At 41.9% G+C, this 21,239-nt stretch overlaps 1 protein-coding gene across 5 annotated transcripts in view; it reads right to left on the reverse strand.

Moving 5' to 3' along the window:
- Window positions 1–21,239, reverse strand: part of SH3BP4 (SH3 domain binding protein 4) — a 241,357-nt gene that overhangs the window by 157,446 nt on the left and 62,672 nt on the right. For 2 of the 5 annotated variants that reach the window (XM_033944884.1, XM_033944885.1), the window contains exons 2-3: window positions 10,372–10,564; window positions 9,039–9,271 (exon numbers count right to left, since the gene is read on the reverse strand). In XM_033944884.1, coding sequence (XP_033800775.1) covers window positions 9,039–9,156 — 118 coding nt within the window. In that variant the 5' untranslated portion in view covers window positions 9,157–9,271; window positions 10,372–10,564. Of the gene's footprint in view, window positions 1–9,038; window positions 9,272–10,371; window positions 10,565–19,490; window positions 19,506–21,239 lie in introns of those variants that run through there. The other 3 variants (XM_033944883.1, XM_033944887.1, XM_033944886.1) reach the window with 2 other exon arrangements.

Here is a 21,239-nt window from a genome sequence, read left to right on the forward strand (position 1 = left end):
TCCCTCAGTTAAGATAAGCCAGCTAAGAAGCCAACCCAGTGAGGTGGGTGGGATGTGAGAATATCTGCCTGCTGTCCCTGGATAACACCTGATATGGTAAGTAACTGTGCTTTATCCCAGGACAAGCAGGCAGCATATTCTCACGAATGGGTGACCTCCAAAAGCAGGCAGCATATTCTCACGAATGGGTGACTTCCATGCTAACAGAAATGGGATGGGGGGAGTGTTGGCCTAAGAAAATAAATTTTGTAATACAGATTGGCCAAAATGCCCATCCCATCTGGAGAAAGACTCCAGACAGTAGTGAGAAGTGAATGTATGAACTGAGGACCAGGTGGCAGCATTACAGATTTCCTCAATGGGAGTAGACTAAGGAAAGCAACAGAAACTACCATAGCTCTAACTTTGTGGGCTGTGACACGACTCTCCAGTGCCAGTCCAGTCCAGACTGAGCATAACAGAACGAGATGCAGGCTGCCAGTTGGAAATCGTTCTCTTGGATACAGGATGCCCCAACTTGTTTGGATCAAAAGAGATGAAAAGTTGGGGAGATGTTCACTGTGGCTTTGTCTGGTCAATGTAGTAGGCTAAAGCCCGCTTACAGTCCAAAGTATGCAAAGCAGTTTCTCCAGCATGAGAATGAGGTTTAGGAAAAAATACTGAAAGAACAATTGACTGATTGAGATGAAATTCAGTGACAACTGTTTGAAGAAACTTTGGATGTGTATGCAGAACTACCTTGTCATGATGAAAAACTGTGAAAGGTGGATCTGCTACTAATGCTTGTAACTCACTGACCCTCCTGGCAGAGGTGAGAGCAATAAGGAAGACCACTTTCCAGGTAAGAAACTTGAGATGAGCTGTGGCCATTGGTTCAAATGGTGGCTTCATCAAGTTGGAAAGTACCACATTAAGGTCCTAGACGACAGGAGGAGGTTTGAGAGGTGGTTTAACATTGAAAAGCCTCTTCATGAATCTGGAAACCAAAGGATGAGCAGTCAGAGGTTTTCCCTCGACTGGCATGTGAAAAGCAGTAATAGCACTGAGATGGACTCTGATAGATGTAGACTTGAGACCAGAGTCAGACAGATGAAGAAGATAATCCATCACCAATTCCACTGCCAAAGAAGTTGGATCATGATGATGAAGAAGACACCAGGAAGAAAACCTAGTCCACTTTTGTTGGTAACATTACTGAGTGGCTGGTTTCCGGGATGTAAGTGAGATGGATTCAGCCCGAGAGAAACCAAGCTGCCAGGTGTAGTGATTGCAGGTTGGGATGTAGAAGTGATTCCTGATTCTCAGTCAGCAGAGTAGGAAATACTGGAAGAGGTATGGGCTCCCTGGAAGCCATCTTTTTGGACTCAGTTGAAGCGGTTGTTTTCGCTCTTTCAAGACTGATCGGTCGGGTCACACCCTGATGCAGCTAGTCGGTGAAACGCTGGCCTCCGTCGGTGTGCCGATCAGTTGAAGATAAGTGGTTTTTCCTCTATCTACAATTGTATATATGTGAAGCATAAGTTTCTTTGCTCAAATCACTCATTTTAATGAAGGTTTTGCCTGTGAGACCGTATCTGGCGAAAGACGTAAGAAGACTTGAGGCGGTCCAGAGGAGGGCGACAAAAATGATAGGAGGCTTGCGCCAGAAGACGTATGAGGAGAGACTGGAAGCCCTGAATATGTATACCCTAGAGGAAAGGAGAGACAGGGGAGATATGATTCAGACGTTCAAATACTTAAAGGGTATTAACGTAGAACAAAATCTTTTCCAGAGAAAGCAAAATGGTAAAACCAGAGGACATAATTTGAGGTTGAGGGGTGGTAGATTCAGGGGCAATGTTAGGAAATTCTACTTTACGGAGAGGGTGGTTGATGCCTGGAATGCGCTCCCGAGAGAGGTGGTGGAGAGTAAAACTGTGACTGAGTTCAAAGAAGCGTGGGATGAACACAGAAGATTTAGAATCAGAAAATAATATTAAAGATTGAACTAGGCCAGTTACTGGGCAGACTTGCACGGTCTGTGTCTGTGTATGGCCGTTTGGAGGAGGATGGGCAGGGGAGGGCTTCAATGGCTGGGAGGGTATAGATGGGCTGGAGTAAGTCTTAACAGAGATTTCGGCAGTTGGAACCCAAGCACAGTACCGGGTAAAGCTTTGGATTCTCGCCCAGAAATAGCTAAGAAGAAAAAAAAAAATTTAAATTGAATCAGGTTGGGCAGACTGGATGGACCATTCGGGTCTTTATCTGCCGTCATCTACTATGTTAAGTGTGTCCTACCAAGAAGATATGGGACGTATACATATCACACCCATCCCCAAAGATCAGAAGAACTCAATCGCATTGACGTCCAAATACAGACCCATAGCGAGTACCCCCTTATTCACCAAACTACTGGAAGGGTTGGTCAACCTGGAACTAGTAAATCACTTAGATAAATTCAACCTCCTCAATGAACATCAATCTGGGTTTAGAAAAGGATTCAGCACAGAGACAGTCCTAGGATCTATCCTCAACTACCTTTATGATCTCTTCAGTAAAGGTACCAGTGCCCTGATCTTACAACTGTACTTCAGCAGCGCATTCGACCTAGTGGATCATGAAATAATGCTAAACTGCCTAGACGCAATGGGCCTCTCAGGAAGTGTTTGGACCTGGTTTCAGGGCTTCTTAACGAAACGATCGTATCAAGTGGTCTACAACGGGAAATATTCTAATTCTTGGAAAAGTCCATCGGGAGTTCCCCAGGGTTCCCCCCTATCTCCCACCTTATTTAACATCTATACTTCTTCCTTAGGCCATCTTCTACAAAAGTTAAACCTAATATACTATATATAAGCCGATGACATCTCTATCCTAATACCAGTGACCAAAGTGACCAATGACATCTCAAAACAAATCTTCCCACATCATGACCGAAATAGAACAATGGTCTATTAATTTTAAACTGAAACTCAACTCAGAAAAGACAAAAATCTTCATGGGCAAGCCCAAAAGACTAGGAGTCACCCTAGACACCCACCTGACCTTGATTGAACACACAAACTCAGTGACCAAAAAATGCTTCTACACACCTTGGAAATTAAAAACCATCAAAAAATATTTCGACCCTCCATCTTTTAGACTACTGGTTCAGTCACTGATCCTATCCACCTTAGACTACTGCAATATCATCTATGTGGGTACACCCAAAAAAACCTTGAGAAAATTAAGGATAGTGCAAAACACGGCCGTCCGACTAATATTCGGACTAAAGAAAAGTAACCACATTAGCCCCTACTATAAACTGCTGCACTGGTTGCCAATTGAGGCACTTGAATAAAGTACGTGCCTCAATTGACAACCAGTGCAGCAGTTTATAGTTGAATAGTTTTCCTGCTTTTGCTATAAACTGGTGTGGGGAATGGCCCCAATTTACCTATTACCTCACTTCAAACTTTAAACCCCCACAAGGACAACCAGAAATCGCAACCTCTTTGCCTACCCGAAGATCATAGGTTGCAAATACAGAACCTTTCTGGATAGAACTTTTAAGTTTCAAGCTGCCAGACAGCAAACCTGGCTAGGCAACTTCACCAACAAAGCCAGGCAGACCTATGGCGCCTTTCGGAAAGAAATCAAGACCGCTCTATTCAATAGATTTATTTCCCAGCCAGATAACCCCCCCCCCCCCCCATCCTAAAACCTTTCTCTTTATGTTGATACTACACTTCTTCACAAATGTATTCTGTTCTTCTCTTGACTATTCAGTGTCTTCCTCACCACCTGTATTCTGTAACTCGCTGACCATCCAGCCCCTTTGATGTAAAATGTAAAATGCTTAAGATTATACTGTAACCTATTTATAACCTGTAAACACTGATTACTCAGTGACTTCCTACCTGTTCTCACCTTGTAATTCGCTGATTGTACAGCTTTCTTTCACTGTAAACCGCCTAGAAGTCGCAAGATTATGGCGGTATAGAAAAAATAAAGTTATTATTATTATTATTTACCACTGAATTTGTATGTTCTACCACAGATAATTGGGAATCTAATAGAACCCTTAATATTTTTATGGATTTTGATATTGGGTAATCATAGCCATTTAAACAAAGCGATGGCCTAGTTATTTTGCCTTTTGGGCTGGCCAAGAATATTTTTGGTTTTTCTATATTAAGTGTGATCCGGAAATGCAGGAAAGCCGGAGCTTAGAACTTATGACGGAATACTCCGCCTGAACCAAGTTTCAAGGTCTGAAGGGATTCAGAGATAAGATCAGGAAGGCGACTGGACTTAGAGAGCCTGCGCACCATCTGATCCTCTCCCAGATCACGGAAATCAGTGTTCTGGGAATCCCCAAGATCCACCAGGCTAGCCACATCAGCAGAGCCTGCCAAAGAGCCATGCGACTGCAACGTCATAGAAATTGATGCAGACACTGAGGCAATAAGTGGAAGTTGCCACTGGCTTTCAGGTGGACCAGCAAGGGAGCAGACTGACATGCTGGAATCCAAAGGCTGCACAGACTGCCGCACCGGAGTCTGAGAGGAAGACACAGGCATAGCCTACTTTCTCATGAAAGCCTGATACAGCATATCCACAAATTCCAGCGTAAAATAGTCCCCAGCGGCTTCAGTTGATCTGTGGGACTCAGATTTGGAATGAAGACTTATGAGACTTTTCCCTGGAGCTGCGCTTGCGTTCCACAGAAGCGCCCTCCTCGCCCAAATTTGGTGTCCCAGATGTTGGATCGCGTTTCCGGCAGAATCGGAGGAAAACAGGGCCTCCCCAGAGGAGGATAGTGCAGGATCCACACACAGTTTACACCCTTTGCGGGCCGCAGCACACGTGATACACAGCTACGAATCCATCAGCTATCCGCCACATTTACTGCATGAATCCATGCCCCTCCTGTACTGAGGTGGCCATATGTGAAGTTTGGAGCAAAAACGAAGCTTCTAAGACCAACAAATATGCTTTTAAAAACTTTAAAGAAAATCCAAGATGGCTGCCACGAGGGCCGATTTTGCCTAAAACACACCTGTTAAATGCAGGAAAATGGTGGGGGGAAATCAGAGCATGCAGGGAAACCACCCAAAACCCCGATTTAAGCACCCTCAAAATTGGCAAGCTCTGTGACTCACAGACACCACAGAGACATGTGCTGCAATGAAAGTCTATGGCAGCCTGCAATACACAGTACAAGCAAGGAGATCAGTACCTCAGGAGCTGATTAAACTGAATTTTTCAGAACTTCTGACCGCCTCACCTTCCACGTCACCTCAGATCACAACCACCAGGACCTCTCAGGGAAATTAGGGAAGACACGCGGTGCGGTTCCGATCTCGGCGTAACTCAACAGAACCAAAGCAGCCTGCGCTCTACCCTTTTGCGGATAAACCAGGGGAGAGATGGCTCCCGATCCAATTTTCAGGCTGTCTAGAGGGCTTACTGCAGTTTAAGCTTACAGAGCACCCTCTAGAAGCAGACAAAATTTAAAATGTCTACGATCTCCCGCCAAAGGATCACTCGTACAGAGTTGATCCACAGCACGTGGGCAAACCCACAAAATAAATTTTTTAAAAACTAGGAATTGAAAACAAATCACGAGCAGAAGAGACTGATTTCAACCATGCAGAGAAGCTGTAGGTACAAAACTGAACATGACAGGAAACTCCCGGGCATGTAGCCCAAAGGGGAGGGATCAAGTTTTAGTAGCCGTGCAGCAGAAGCTACCAGACATACAAGAACCCTCAAGATCAGCCTCTAGAGGGATTGTACAAGAATTTGTAAACGCTGATGTTTCAAATTTGGTACAAGTGCACATAACACAAGTATAGTCCTTTCTCATTATTTGAACATTCCCAATTTGCAATTTCGCTTATGTGCAGTTGCATACGTTGTGACCACTATTCATTATTCATATCATGTGTTCGCACACCATGTGAACTAGCATGTTTTCTGTATTTGTAGACTTCTGACCTTGGAGAAAAGCTTTCTTTCCTTTCACATTCACTTCCAGTTTTGGCTTTTCTTCCAGAATCAGCCATTAAGCATCAACAGAGTGAGTTACAAGCATCTGCAGGTACAACTCCAAAGAGAATGGCCACCAAGTGTCAAGAGAGTTAGTTACTGTACTTCTAATAGTGAGAAAACCATGGTGCATTGCATTGGTTAATGAGCAGATTAATTGCTTACAATGGCTGTACATATACTTATTTTCTAGCACTGTTTTGTGCAATTATTTTGTTTAAGAATGTTACAGTACTTCTATAAGCAATATTGCAAATAAAAAATGTTTGCAACATTCTAAATGTTCTACTATGTTTTTTGTCAAATGCCGTCCCATGCAGGAACCTAACCCTATTTTTCTTATAAGATCCATTAAGCACAATTACTTATCATAACAGGTGTTATCCGGGGACAACAGGCAGATATTCTCACATGTGGGTGACCTCCAAGCTTACAAAAAATGTAATGTGGGAGAGTTGACCTTTAAGAAAATAAATTTTGTATGACTGCTTGGCCGAAATAGCCATCCCATCTAGAATAGGGTTCCAGACAGTAATGAGAGGTGAAAGTATGAACCGAGGACCAAGTAGCAGCTTTGCATATTTCATCAATAGGAGGAAAGTGGATAAAAGCTACTGAAGCTGCCATAGCTCGAACCTTGTGGGCTGTGACACGACTCTCCAGCTGCAACCCAGCTTGAGCATAACAGAATGAGATGCAAGCAGCCAACCAGCTGGAAACTGTCCTATAGGAAATAGGGTGCCCCAACTTGTTAGGATTCATTTCAGGTGCCTATCATGGCCCTAGGGATTCACCTAGGGTTGCTTAAGCTCACCTAAGGCCACTTGAGGTGAAACCACACCCATGCCCAGCCTTGGGCGAGCTTAAGCGTACCTGCAACAGATGCCTACAGTGTAAGCAGCCTGCCTCGGTTTTTTAAAAAATTTTTTAGAAAACGTGTGTCCCAATTGGTACTAAGTGCCATATAACTTGATTTTATCTTTATGATTTGTGACTTTTATCCATTTTTATGTCTCAGTCTTTTGTGTGGTATTTTTCTATTTTTAAGGTTTATGTCAGGGAAGCAGAGAGGTTAAAAGGGAACTCTGTAAAGTTAAATAATGTATTAAAACTTATGGCAAAAATGTCTAGTCTTTGCAGATTAGCTTAGAGTGATAACCCACGTTTCTAACCTTGGTTTATATTCGAGTCACCCTTTTCCCCATTTTGGGAGGGAAGGGTTACCTCAGTTTATATTGGAGTACATACGGTATATGTATTTTATACCCAAGTACAGATCTTGCCTATGTTGGGGGGAGGGGAAGACATCTTATAGGGCAGACATGTCAAATTCTGGCCCGCGGTATCATAAAATTTGGCTTGCCAGACAATAAAAAATTTGCAATTAAGCTGGCCTGCCAGAAGGTATCAACTATAGGCTTAGGTAGAAGAAAGACCTTTACTGCTCTGCTGCGAGACTTGAGGCGCGTGAATCTACAGCTGATGCCTTCCAGGGGTCAGCTTAAGCTAGCCCGCCGGAAGGCATCATGTGTAGATTCACGTGCCTCAAGCCTTGTGGCCGCCACACTTTGCGACACTGTGCTCCCGACGCTCTCTACTGCCACCGCTCTTCACGAGCGCCTTCCTCTGCCTTCGTCATCGCTGTCACCGCTCGTGGTCGCCTGCACCCTCCCAGCTGCCGTCGTCGTTCAGGTCCCGCCTAGTTCTCCCGGCTGCCTGCACTCTCCTGGCTGCCTGCCTGAAAATTTTAAAAGAAAAGCTTTCGAACAGGTGAGTTCCAAAACCTACTAAGTATTTTTGTTTTTCAAAAATAAGGTCCTACTGGAAACGGACTGCCTTCACAGATAGCCACAGCATGTGTGAAATTTGCACCAAAAGCATTTATTCGGTGAAAACCTTCTATTACGTTGGCTAGAATTCTTGAAAATAAAAACACGCCATTTATCCAGAAAATAGCTTCTCATATTAACAGGTTTGGGAACTAAGTTCTTCAGTTGTGTGGAAACACTTAGGGGGGAAGTTATCAACGAGACACTGCTAAAATAACCCAACTCAATAGCAGCCCCCATTAGGAACTTCTCTCCTTAATGCTGATTGCATGAATGCTTCTACTGACCCACCCATGGCTACATGTATAGAGCACTGCTAAATAATGTTAACTATGAATCAAGAGGTTCTTCAAGCTTGTCAGGCCTCAAAATTTCAGCCAGCCTGAATTTTTTCCCAAGCAAATATACAATGTACCATACATTCGAATGGAAAAGGCATATGGCTATACTGGGACAGACCGAAGGTCCATCAAGCCCAGGATCCTGTTTCCAACAGTGGCCAACCCGGCCTCATCCTCCCCAAATGGCGTGATCAACATCATATACTTCTACTAAGACTAAGGGGTGCTTTTATTAAGGTGCGCATTTAGAGTGCACTACATTGGTTAGCATACCTTAATAAAAGGACCCCTAAGTATCCCTTACACTGACAAAATGCACCTTGATAGTAAACCACTTGTATTGTAACCCACTTGAATCCCATGTACTGACAAAATATATCTTTACTGTAACCCACTTGTATCCCATGTACTGACAAAATATATCTTTACTGTAACTTGTATCCCATGTACTGACAAAATGAATCTTTAATGTAAACCACTTGCATCCCATGTACTGACTAAATGTATCTTTATTGTAAACCGTTTCAATCCCATGTACTGTCAAATGTATCTTTATTGTAAACCGCTTCGAACTTCATGGTATAGCGGTATATAAGAAATAAATTATTATTATTAATAAAAAATTTGGCCCGCGACTTAGACTATGTTTTAGATTTCAGTCCCTTATGTGATTGAGTTTGACACCCCTGTTATAGAGGAAATTAGCAAGTAAAATGAATAAGTACTAGATTGTTGGTCAATTACTATGACTGTTGGACACCCTGGATGGACCATTCGGGTCTTTATCAGCTGGACACATCTTAAATTCCAAATCTTAATGACAAATCCTCTTTTTTGTAACTTGAAGATGGCTTACCTTTGACATCACTGAATTTGGGTTCTGAGCATCCAATGTTCAAGTCAAACAGGGTCCCTTCAGACTGGCAGCGTGGGAGACCACTGCACGTAGCTGTACGGATCCTCTGAGCTGCCATTCTTGCTTAGTAATGCTAGCACTTCATGCTTTTACTGGAACTGCAGCAGCAACCACGGGATCACACTCAAAATGCTCAGTTGATAATCAAATTACGATGCCCAAATGAAAAAACCCTGTTAAATAAAGAAATCAACTTGTTAAGATGAATAAGAAAAAAAAAAAAATCTGAAAAAAGCTAGTATGCTTTCCTTCAAAGATATAGTAATTGTCTGATTTTGTGAATTCCTCTTATTTTTTACCTTGTTGGTAGGCACCCCAGAGCAGTGTTTCCTCTAAGCTGTGGATTCCTCCAACCACATTCCTGCCAGTGATTCCAATATCATATTTTCAATCTCAGGGTGGTCCCCCTCTGGAGTACTACAAAACTTGCCTGTCCCTCCATATTGAAATTGTGATATTAATTTGTAATATTTTTACTCTTGTTTCTTTTGATTTCTTTAATTAAAATCTTCAATACAAAAAAAAAAAACCCAAAAAAGAAAACAAAGCAAATGTTTAGGTTTTATTTGGTTTTCTAGCCCATCTTCCCAAGATATCCATATTTAAATTAACAAATACTCTATATAACATTATATCATAGCCAGGGCTGTGGAGTCGGAGTCGGAGGAAATTTCGGGTACCTGGAGTTGGAGTCGGAGTCAGAAGTACAAAAACTGAGGAGTTGGAGTCGGAACATTTATCTACCGACTCCATTTTTGAACTTGGCATACCAATCACAAGCGATTCTTTCAGCTATAGCACCCACTATATACACAGCACAAATGTTGCGAGCAGCTTCTGCGGCCTTAGAACCTTGATTAAAAGCAAAAAGAAGGTGGTGTCGAAAATGCTCATTTCTCTCAACTTGACATTCCATTTTAACAATCTGAAAATTAGCCAGTGCTGTGGAGTCGGAGTCGGAGGAAATTTTGGGTACTGGAGTCGGAGTCAGAGTCTGAAGTACAAAAAACTGAGGAGTTGGAACATTTATCTACCGATTCCACAGCCCTGATCATAGCAATAATGTCAACATAAATGAATCTAAATTTAAGATCATCATTAAACAAAACCTCAAACTAAAATCCTAACAATTAATTTAAATACTAAACAGATTAGTTTTCACAGTCCTTCAAAAAGACAACACATTGTCTAATGATTTGATCATATTACCCCAATCTTACGGAATTTGCATTTGTTGCCAATTGGTGCACGTGTGGAATTTAAGGTTCTGTACCTGATTTTCAGGCTTTTAAATTACAATTGTCAAGTGGTGCTGAGCTCTTTGTTGCATTCCTATCAACCAACATAGATGCTTTGGCCTGTTGATAAGATGTAGCTGGAAGTGCGTCCATGAATATGGTCACTTTCAGGTTTTTGTAAAACCATGTTGACTGTACAAGGGCCAATATGTCAGAATGCACTGCCTACTGAGATTTAAAAAAATAAAAAAAAAGCATCACATGTTTTGCAGTTCAGGAAAATGGACAAAACCATGCTATTTGACAGCATTTTTAATAGCATGTTAGGGTATTTTTTTCTTTTTTAATATTTATTAAAATTTTTTGCAATAAAGAGAGCATAAAATAAGACAAAAGTGAACAAAACCAAGAATGTACAAAACCAACAACAAACAACAAAGAGGATTCTCCAAGGCCTCACTGAACTAATTAATACAAAAATGGACTCCTCATGGGCCCTAGACAGCAATCCTGTGCACAAGCACCCTCAATCCCAAATAAACACACCCCACCTACCCCTCTCCCCCTGAAAAAGAATCCCCAGTCCCTCCCCCCCTCAGCATTATTCCAAAAGGAGTAACATGCAGGGTGTCCTTCAGCATGCCCCCCAGAACACCATCTCCCCCCTCCCCCATCCCAGCCCCTTTACACAACCCAAAAGTAGAAAGGATCAAAGAATAGCGAAGATTTTCATCCAGGTCCACTCCTGTTTCTCATAATGACCATAATGTTTAGCAGCAAGGCACTCCATTTGCGCCAACTTACATAATTTAAGAATCCAAGCCTCTCCCATTGGAGCTGTTCTACTCTTCTACTGACCAGCGATAAGACATTTAGCAGCAGCCAGCCCCAAACGAACCAATTTGGTCTGCCAAGAGCCAGCGCGGACATTATGCAGCCCCAGAAGACAACTTTGGGGTAAAAATTGAACCGGCTCCTGGATCCAAGCGGTCAAAGTAGAAGTGACATGCAACCAAAACACCTGAATAGCTGGACAAGCCCACCAGATATGAAAGCCCTGTCCCCACCACATCTCCAACAGATATCACTAGTTTGTGGATACATGCTGTGCAACTGATCAGGAGTAAGATACCAGTGGGTCAGCACTTTGTAAGCAGTCTCCTGCACCAATGAGATGAGATGCTTTCTGTACTTCAAGACAAATTTAGGCCCACTCCTTCGGTTGGAATGTAATACCCAAATCCTCCTCCCTTTTAAGCTGAAAAGAGTACTGTAGTTCCTCCTGCCCCCAGATGTATCGATATAAAATGGAAATGGGCCTCGGCACCTTACTCAACAACACCCACACATTTTCCAAATGTTCGGAGGCCTGAGGTGATTCCTTCCCCCAACCCACAGAAAGAAAAAAAATGACGCAGTTGCATACAGGCAAAAAAATCCCCCTTTAGGCCCTCCACCTTCCCCAAAAGCTCATCAAAAGTAGGGAACTTTCCACCCATGAAAATATCCTGAAAGGTAACCAAGCCCTTCGCGGCCCATTGGAGAAAAGTATCTCTCCTGTCTCACCATAAATTTAGGTTCCCCCTACTCATGTACTCATGTCTGGACAGTAGAAAGAATGAGTTAACACCTCCCAGCCATATTTGCGTAGTTTTTCAATGACATTCCCTATGTGCGGGCAAGTGTTGTCTTGAAGAATGAGTGGCCCAGCCAAGAGCAACTGAGATTGGGTTTTGTAAATTTTTTTGCGCATTTTTTGCAATAAATCACGATAATACACTGCTGTGATACTTCTTCCACGTGGAACTTTGTCTGTAATGATAATGCCTTCTTGATCATAAGCAAAAATCATCATTTGTTTGACTTTTGATTGAGCTTGTCAAAATTTTTGGGCTGTGGAGAAGATGGAGCTCTCCACTCATCATTGAAAAACTACACATATACGGCTGGGAGGTGTTACCTCATGCTCCCTACAGTCCAGACATGAGTCCACTAGACTTCAACCTTTTTCCAAAGTTGAAACAACCTATATGTGGACATCATTTTGCATCTCTGGAAGAGCTTTTTTCCGCCGGTACCCGAGCCATTTGGCAACTGAACAAAAATGGTGTCTTGGATGGAATAATGAATTGGGACTCGGTCATTGAAAAGCAAGGATTGTAAAGAAATATTTGAAAAAAAACCAAAAACATAAAACATGTAAATTAACAAAAAGTGTGTATTATTTATGAAATGACCCTTGTATTTTGTTTAACCACATCAGTTAACATGAATGTTTCAGCAAATACAAGAAAACATACACTATAACATTGTTTTGGTTAAATAAAAATAATTAAATTGCTATTAAGATAATGATTATTTTTCTCCTTTCAATAAAGTACAGCAGAAAAGTTGTCCAAATATGAATTATTAATCTGTTAAACTGAAGATAGTTCAGTTCATCTCACAATAGTTTCACATTTATGCATTTCAAATAGTATAACCAAATCAGTAATTTTTTGCTATAACTGTAAAACTAATCTGAAAAGATGTTTAAACAAAACCCCTTCATCTGGTTGTAAATATATCAGAAAGAACGAGTTTTTCTGTTCAAAACCATGATTTAAATCAAGTCAACCGTGACATATATAGCCTTATGAAAACTAATCCTTATTTCATGATGAATAACTTTTAGACTATAATGTATCTTAAATAGAAAAGTATCTTTAGATTGGATTTTTTAAAAATATCTTTATTAAACAGAACAAGGAAAAACTAACAAGTAATACAATAAAAGCCAACACAAGAACAATATATCAGTCTTTGAGATGAGAAGAAACATTTTTACAAGTTTCTCCCCTTCCCCTCCAACCCCTTCCCCCCAACCCAACCCCCCCATTCCCTACAAACAGCAGATGTAGCCCATACAAATGCAGTTTACTAAAGCTGCCACTCTAGGAGCGTCATAACAAGGTAAGTGCCTCAATAAGGGCTAAAAATCAAGAGCCTAAAATTACATGTTCAGCAAATAACTACACGCCGCAGGTGTTAATGTATTTCAAAAAGGGGCCCAGACATCTTGCAAACGCTGACCTGCTTGGGACTCCAGATTGGGAGCCATTTGAAGCTCCATCTGCAACAAATGGATCATAAGCGCCTGTCATTGCTGCAAAGAGGGGGGCGACTTGTCCAACCAGCACAGGAGTATTACCTTTTTCCCCAGCAGTACAGCTTTTCTTAAAAAGCAATGCAGGCCCTTCGGTACTGGAGCAAGTACCCAACAATGATAGAACAAAATCTGAGGTAAGACTATACAATGGGCATGCCACATTGAGGAAATGTGATCCAAGACCCTCCCCCAAAAGACACGGATCCCGGGACAGGTAAAAAACATATGCTCCAAATGAGCGCCCAGAAACTTACAATTAGGGCAACAAGCATCCAGTTGAAGTGAAATTTGTTGGGCGCGCCGAGGAGACATGTGAAACCGCATAGTCATCTTATAATTCAGTTCCCATAGAACCACTGAAAAGCGCATCTTGGATACCACTTGAAGACTACGACACAAAAGGTCTGCAGAAATAGGAACCCCCAGATCTCAAGTCCATTGGTGACCCAAACATGTGTAATCAAAACTGGGGAGATACTCCTCTAAAGATTTCAAATGAAACCGCAATGGAATGATATTCTGTGCTTCCAAGCATAACCCCTTTCGAAGGTGTTCAAGGGAGTCCCCCAACAGTGCACTGGCTGGTAGTGTGAGAATGTAATGTTGCACTTGCCAATAAGCAAAGTGATCTGAAGCTGGGAGCTGAAACTCCACCTGCAGATCCGCAAACGGGCAAATGCTGCCGTCCTCCAAGAGAACTTGATGCAAGTACGAGACCGTGAGACTGCCATGTATGAAATGAAGCGGATGTCAATCCCGGCGTGAAAAGAGAATTACCCCAATCGGTAAAAGAACGGTCGTTGCCTTGTTGCCAGGCTTTACAAATCGAAAAGCAGAGAGGAAATGTTCGGACAGTGATAGAAAAGTACCGCAATGGAGCATGAAGCAGACTACTAAAATGCAGAGGATGCAGCAGCGAAGTTTCCGCCGCCATAAATGAGAACTTTGAGACATTACAGAACCAATCGTTAAGGTGACGCATCTGACAGGCTACGATATAAAGTTTCAAGTTCAGAAGCCCCAGGCCTCCCTTTTCCCTAGGCAAGGCCACCACCTGATACGCCAGGCGGGCCGTTTCTGTTCCACAAAAAGGTATTCAACATGTGCACAAAAGCTCGATAAATCGAAGCAGAAAAAAGATAGAAGAAGCATCTGAAAAAGATACAACCAATAGGGGAAGAGTAGCATGCTATATAAGTCAATTTTCCCCAGCAAGTTTCAAGTTTCAAGTTTCAAGTTTCAAGTTTATTAAAATATTTGATTGAACGCTTTTCAGGATACAAAGCGTTTAACAAAGAAATAAAATTGGATATATTAAAATTACAAATACATCGTAAATAAAAATTGTTACTTAAAAAATTAAAAAACGAACTGGGGTAACAAACACATGGAACAGTAGGAAAGGAGGGAAAAGAAAAAATACAATAAAAAAATAAAAAAAACAAGATGAGTTAATCAGGTTGGGTTAGAACATAAGGATAATGTGAGAAAAGGATTTACAATCTTGAAATCTAAGAGAAAAGGATTTACAATCTTGAAAATCAAAGAGGGAAAAAAAAAAGGGGTATATACTCAGAGTTTAATACAAAACGATAAAATTAGGAATGAACCGAAAAATAAACTTTTAGTTAAAGGCTTCTTTAAAAAGAAAACACTTTAAACTATTTTTGAATTTATTCAATTCTTGTTCAAGTCTTAAATGAAGAGGAAGGGAGTTCCAAATGGTAGGGGCTGTAACCGAAAAAATAAGGTCACGGCGAGTACCTATGACTTTCAAAGAGGGAACATAAAGGGACGCTTGTGAGGAAGATCTAAGAACTCTAGAGGGGCTGTAGGGGATCAGAAGCCTGTCTATAAATGCAGGTGTATTATTTCTTAATGTCTTAAAGACTAATAGTGCTATTTTATAGGTGATTCTATATGAAATTGGTAGCCAGTGAGCATTTTGAAGCAGTGGTGTAACATGATCGAATTTTTTTGAACCTGTGATTACCTTTATTGCAGTGTTTTGTATGATTTGGAGGCGCCTTATATCCTTAAGATATGCCCCCTTTAACAAGGAATTGCAGTAGTCTAGCTTTGAGATCACTAGAGAATGTATTAAGGTATTGAGTGAAAATGAATCTAGAAGGGGAACCAATGAGCGGATCATTCTTAATTTATAGAAACAATTTTTTACCAAAGCACTGATGTGTAATCTGAAAGAAAGATTATTGTCTAAAATGACGCCTAAGATTTTTGTGTTGGTAGTAAGGTATAGAGGTTTGTTATCTATTAAGATTGGGTTAATTAGTTTTACACCTTCTCTCCCTGAAAAAAGCATAGATGTAGATTTATTAATACTTAAAGAAAGTTGATTATTGTTCAACCAATCGTGAACTTTGGTCAACTTACGGTTGATTTCGAGTATATCCTGGGAGCTTGAAGAATCAATAGGGTGTAAAAGTTGGAAATCATCCGCGTAGGCATACACTGTAAATCCTATAGATTGACAAAGAGTTAAGAGAGGGGCCAGATAAATATTGAAAAGTAATGGAGACAATATGGACCCTTGAGGTACACCATAATTTGTTTGATAAGGCTTTGAAGTAGAATTGTTAAAGTGTACAGAAGAAGATCTATTGGTAAAATATGACTTAAACCAATCTAAAACTTGGTCTTTGATGCCTATGGAAGAAAGGCGGTGAAGTAGTAAATGGTGATCAATAGTGTCAAAGGCTGCCGCTAAGTCTAAGGAAATGAGAATGACAGATTTGTGTTGGTCCAGAAAGTAATGAATAGTAGTAACAAGACCTAATAAAGAGTGTTCAGTTGAGTGATTCTTGCGAAATCCTGCTTGATTGGGATGCAAGACATGAGTTTTATCTACAAAGTCTGATAACTGTTGAAAAACTACCTTTTCAGTTAGTTTTGCTAGGAATGGAAGACTCGCAATTGGACGATAGTTAGAACATTCACAAGGACTGGTTTTAGAATCCTTGATAATTGGTAGAAGAACAGAATGTTTCCAGTCTTCTGGAATTGATGATGAAGACAAGCTTTTGTGGATAATTTGTAGAATAATTGGACCGAAAATTGAGAAGTATCGTTTAAGTAGAAAAGGAGGGAATGCTTCATTTTTCGAACCTTTAAGTTTTATTGATTGAAACAACTGTTTTAGTTCAGATAGGGTAGGAATGATAAACTTAGAGCATGTAGCTTGAAAATTAATTTGATCTTCATCAGAAATAGCAGGAGTTTTGTTGGATATGTTAGCTTTGATAGTATTAATTTTAGTATAAAAAAAATCAGCTAAACTGTCAGCTGTGAGGGAATCATTGACAGGAATATCCGGTTTATGTTTAAAGGTAGTTAATTGTTTTAATATTTTGAAAAGTAAAGAAGAATTCTTAGTCATAGATATTTTTTTATTGTAATATTTTTTTTTTGTTTCGTTGATCTTTTGGCGGTAATATTGGGAATGATTTTTGTACGTTTCCAGATTGTTTGATGTGGGTTTGGCTCGCCATTTACGTTCAGCTGAACGTAACTGTTGTTTTAGTAATACAAGAGAAGAGTTGAACCAGGGATTTTTTTGTTTTTTTGGAGAGATAGTTTTAATTGTTATAGGAGCAATTTTATTTAAAAGAGATTGACAGGTGTTGTTCCAGGTAGTTAGTTGGTCGTTTATAGATAGAGAGTTAAAGTTATCCAGATCCAGTAATGGTGTAACGAGAAGCGAGTCATCTATATTTTGGAAATCTCTTACTTTAATAATTTTGGGAGATCTAAAGGGATCATGAGGGGGGTAAATAACTAGTGTTGATTGAATTAGACTATGGTCAGACCATGGGACTTTTAAGATTTCTAGATCTGAGAAATTATCAAATAATTCCCCTGAGGCAAAGATCATATCTAGAGTGTGACCTTTGATATGTGTTGGGCCAATTTTGAAGGGTTTAAGGTCAACAGGGGATATGCTTGCCAAAGCCTTAACTTAGTTTCTGTGAAAATCTCTAGGAATCCATACACCCAAATACTTTATAGTGTCACCAGCCCAGAGAAAAGGGAAATCGCCCACTCAGGTATGGGGCAAAGTGTCGCCTAATGGTAGAATAAGTGACTTATGGCGGTTGAGTTGGAACCCAGAGTAGAAAGAGAATTCATCAATCACCCCCAACATGGCTTTTGAGACCAGTGGCTGAGTCAAGACCAACAGCAAGTCATCTGCAAAAGCCAAGACTTTTGTCTCCGGCATCCACACTAGAACTCCCGACACCGCTGCATCCAACATTAGAGTACGCAAGAGGGGTTTAAGGTATAAAACAAACAACAAAGGAGATAGGGGACAGCCTTGGTGAGTTCCACGTACAATAGCAAAATAAGCAGATCGCTGGCCATTCACCAACAGGTGTGCAGTGGGTTGAAAATATAGAGCATAAAGAGCCATCAAGAACCAACCCATCAACCCCATATAGTGTAACAGATCAAAAAGATAATCCCTACGGACTTTGTCAAAGGCCTTTTCAGCGTCCAAACTTGCCACAACCGTGGGCATAGCCAAAGATTGACAATGAAAAAGAGATATAGTATACTTCCGGACATTCACCACCGACTGTCAGCCCTTGACGAAGCCTACCTGTTCAGGGCAAATCAAAGTAGAAAGAATGGGAGAGAGACGATTCGCCAGTATATGTGCAAAAAGCTTAATATCAACATTCAAGAGTGAAATTGGACGGTAAGAACCAGGGAATTGCGGGTCTTTGCCCGGCTTGGGAATCAAGGAAATCAACGCCACATTGGACCCCGCAGAGAACTGCCCATCAGCGATAACCTGGTCAAAATGAGAGAAGCAGGGCACACAACTGTGGTAAAAGCATCTTACAGAATTAGGAAGAGTATCTGTCAAGGCCAGGAGCTGTCGCAGTACGCAATTATTTCATACTTTTCTGCAGCTCTCTTGCTGTCAAAGGACCATTCAATATGGCCAACTGACCTGGTGTAAACTGAGGAAGGTGAGAGTCAGAAAAATAATCTGCTAGAGAGGGGTCCACAGCAGAAGCATCTGGGGAAGCGTACATGTCTTGGAATAAAGGCATAAAAGACATCCATGATGTCTTGAGTTTTATGGTGGAGACGATGTCTCTGACCGTCTTTGAGTCCCGAGATATACCGAGAGCCCTGGCAGGTATGAATGATGCGAGCCAACAGTCTCCCCGAGCGGTTACCATATCTATAAAAGTTAAAGCACCGGCGGAAAAGACATTTCTGAGTCCGCTCATGAAGAAGCGCATTCAAAGCAGTTTGGGTGGCCAGGTAAGCCTCTTTGGCAGCACAAGAAGGGTTACGAATATAAATAGCTTTCTTTTGTGAAGTGTCCTTATCTAGGGTAACGATACCACTAGCAATCCGTCGAGCCCTAGTGAACATGTACTGTAAGATGTCACCACGCAACACCGCCTTGAGAATATCCCAATACAGAGTTGGTGTATCTTGATGCTGTTCATTAAACCGACAGAAGTCTTCACATTTAGACAAAAGATAATCCTGAAAATGCTTGTCCTTATACAAGTAAGATGGGAAACGCCAATGAAAGGCACCCGACACCACCGATGGAAGTTCCAAGTCCACCCAACAGAGCGCGTGATCAGATACTACAATATCCACTGACGCTACCTTCTGGAACAAAGAGGAAGATAATAAGATGTAGTCTATGCGCGACAAAGTACCGTGACTCTAGAAAGATGCGTGTAGTCCTGAGTGGAGGGATTCAAAAGGCGCCAAGGATTTATCATGTCCAAGGTGTTGCAAAGAAAAGGGATGCCCTTTCTGCGGCCCAATATGGGCCCTCTTGGGGAAGAGCAGTCAAGACTGGGGTACAAAACCTGGTTAAAGTCACCGGCAAGGACCACAGGCAGATCAGCTGTGTCCATTATCGTGTGGATCAGCTGTAAAAACAAATGTGTGCTCATAATTATTAGGGGCACAGATAGCAAGGAGTAAAAAGGTAAAATGTGGTAAACGTACCCGCAATAGCACATATCTCCCATAGGCATCACACTGCAACTGATCAACTTGTCCCAGGAATCCTTTCTGAAGGAGAACCGCCACTCCTCCCTTTTCCCATGGATTAGAAGAAAATACCTGGCCAAACCAGGCCGTCGCCAATTTTGCATGCTCAGCTACAGTCAATTTAGTTTCTTGGATACAAGCAATATCCACAGAATGCCTCTTGAGCTGGGAGAAGATCTTAGATCTTTTTATGGGAGAAGTAATACCTGCAACATTCCAGGTATGTATTCTCACTGTATTCCATGGCATGTTATAAAAGATCTAGAAAAAGACAAATAAAACCATGAGGAACTGGTAGCATCCTCCGGACTCCCATCCTAAACCCAGAGGAATCAAACAAAACAGAAGAATTGCAAGTCTGGCGGACATGCACCACAGCATCTAAGACACTGAAAGGCAAACAATGCTGGTCCCTTGAAGGCTCCAAACAAGTAGCAGCAGAAAGAGGCAGGCCCAATACAGCATATAGGACACACACCCAAAACCCAAACCACCCTCTCCCCCGACATTTACCCCAGCCACATCACAACCCTCCACCATCCCCCCCACCCAAGTCCCCAACCACCCAGCCCCCAACTCTTGCCCCCACCACAACCCAAAATACAACCAAGTATACTCGCTCTGCACCGCCAAAGCAAGCAGAACGAAGGAGTCACAGCACGATGTGAACAGGACCCCCAGCCCCCCACCTCACTCAGCTTCAAAGCCAGCTGCAGGCCAACAGTCACACCAACATGCTCACACCCACCTCCGAATTGAAGGAGCACTATTATCAAGATCAAAATAGAGGCTCTGGCCTGTGCAACTATGACGACCCCCTAAGAACTGGAAGAGTCCCAAAGATGAGCCCGGGACTTCAGCTGAATTACCCCTCTCGAAAATGGAAAAAAAAAAACTATAGGGAGGGTATTCGCACAGCACCAACAGACTAAGCCATCTGGGTCACGGCTAAAATCAGAGTGAAAGTGATCACTGAGCAACCCGGACACCCAAACCTAAAAGAACAGTAAAGGTGCGCTACAGCTTGTCTCATGCCCCACCACACACCAGAAACTCAAACCATGCACTAAACAGCCACAAATATTTGTCTCCCATACACTCCATCTCTCATACAGCCAAACAGAAGTAGATCCCAATCCCACACAAACGCACCACTCACAGCCATTCTCCTCGGGCACCAGACCATGAAAGCGAGCAATAAGACCGCTACAATGAGAATCAAACAATGGCACCCACACATATGGATAACACAGTGGGGTAAAGTCTTGAAGTACCATTGCTCAGGAAAGACTGTCCAGCAATGTCCACAGAGGTAACCACTGCTTCAGTCAAGCCCATCAGGGGGACGACGAGGCTCCAGGCTCCCGGGATAGATTATCTAAGTAGGCTCATGCAGTTTCTACGGTGTCATATGTCTTCCACCTGGTTCCTGTCCAGATTTTCAGTAGCACTGGATACAGCATAAACACTACTTCTTTTCAAACAATGCAGAGCATACTGGGGAGAATTGCTACCGCTGCTCCTGCAAAGAAGCGGAGTAGTCCTGGAAAAGCCTGGTTGGTTCACCCTCTTAGCAGAGGGTATTTTTTTCCCTTTATACTGTCGCATAAGTTCTGCTTTATGCGCATAATTATGGACCTTCAGGATGACAACTCGGGCGCGTGTATGATCATCCCGCCGCCGGCCCAGACGATGCGCTCATTC

The sequence above is a fragment of the Geotrypetes seraphini genome, chromosome 5 (genome assembly GCF_902459505.1).
Source record: "Geotrypetes seraphini chromosome 5, aGeoSer1.1, whole genome shotgun sequence".
NCBI lineage: Eukaryota > Metazoa > Chordata > Amphibia > Gymnophiona > Dermophiidae > Geotrypetes > Geotrypetes seraphini.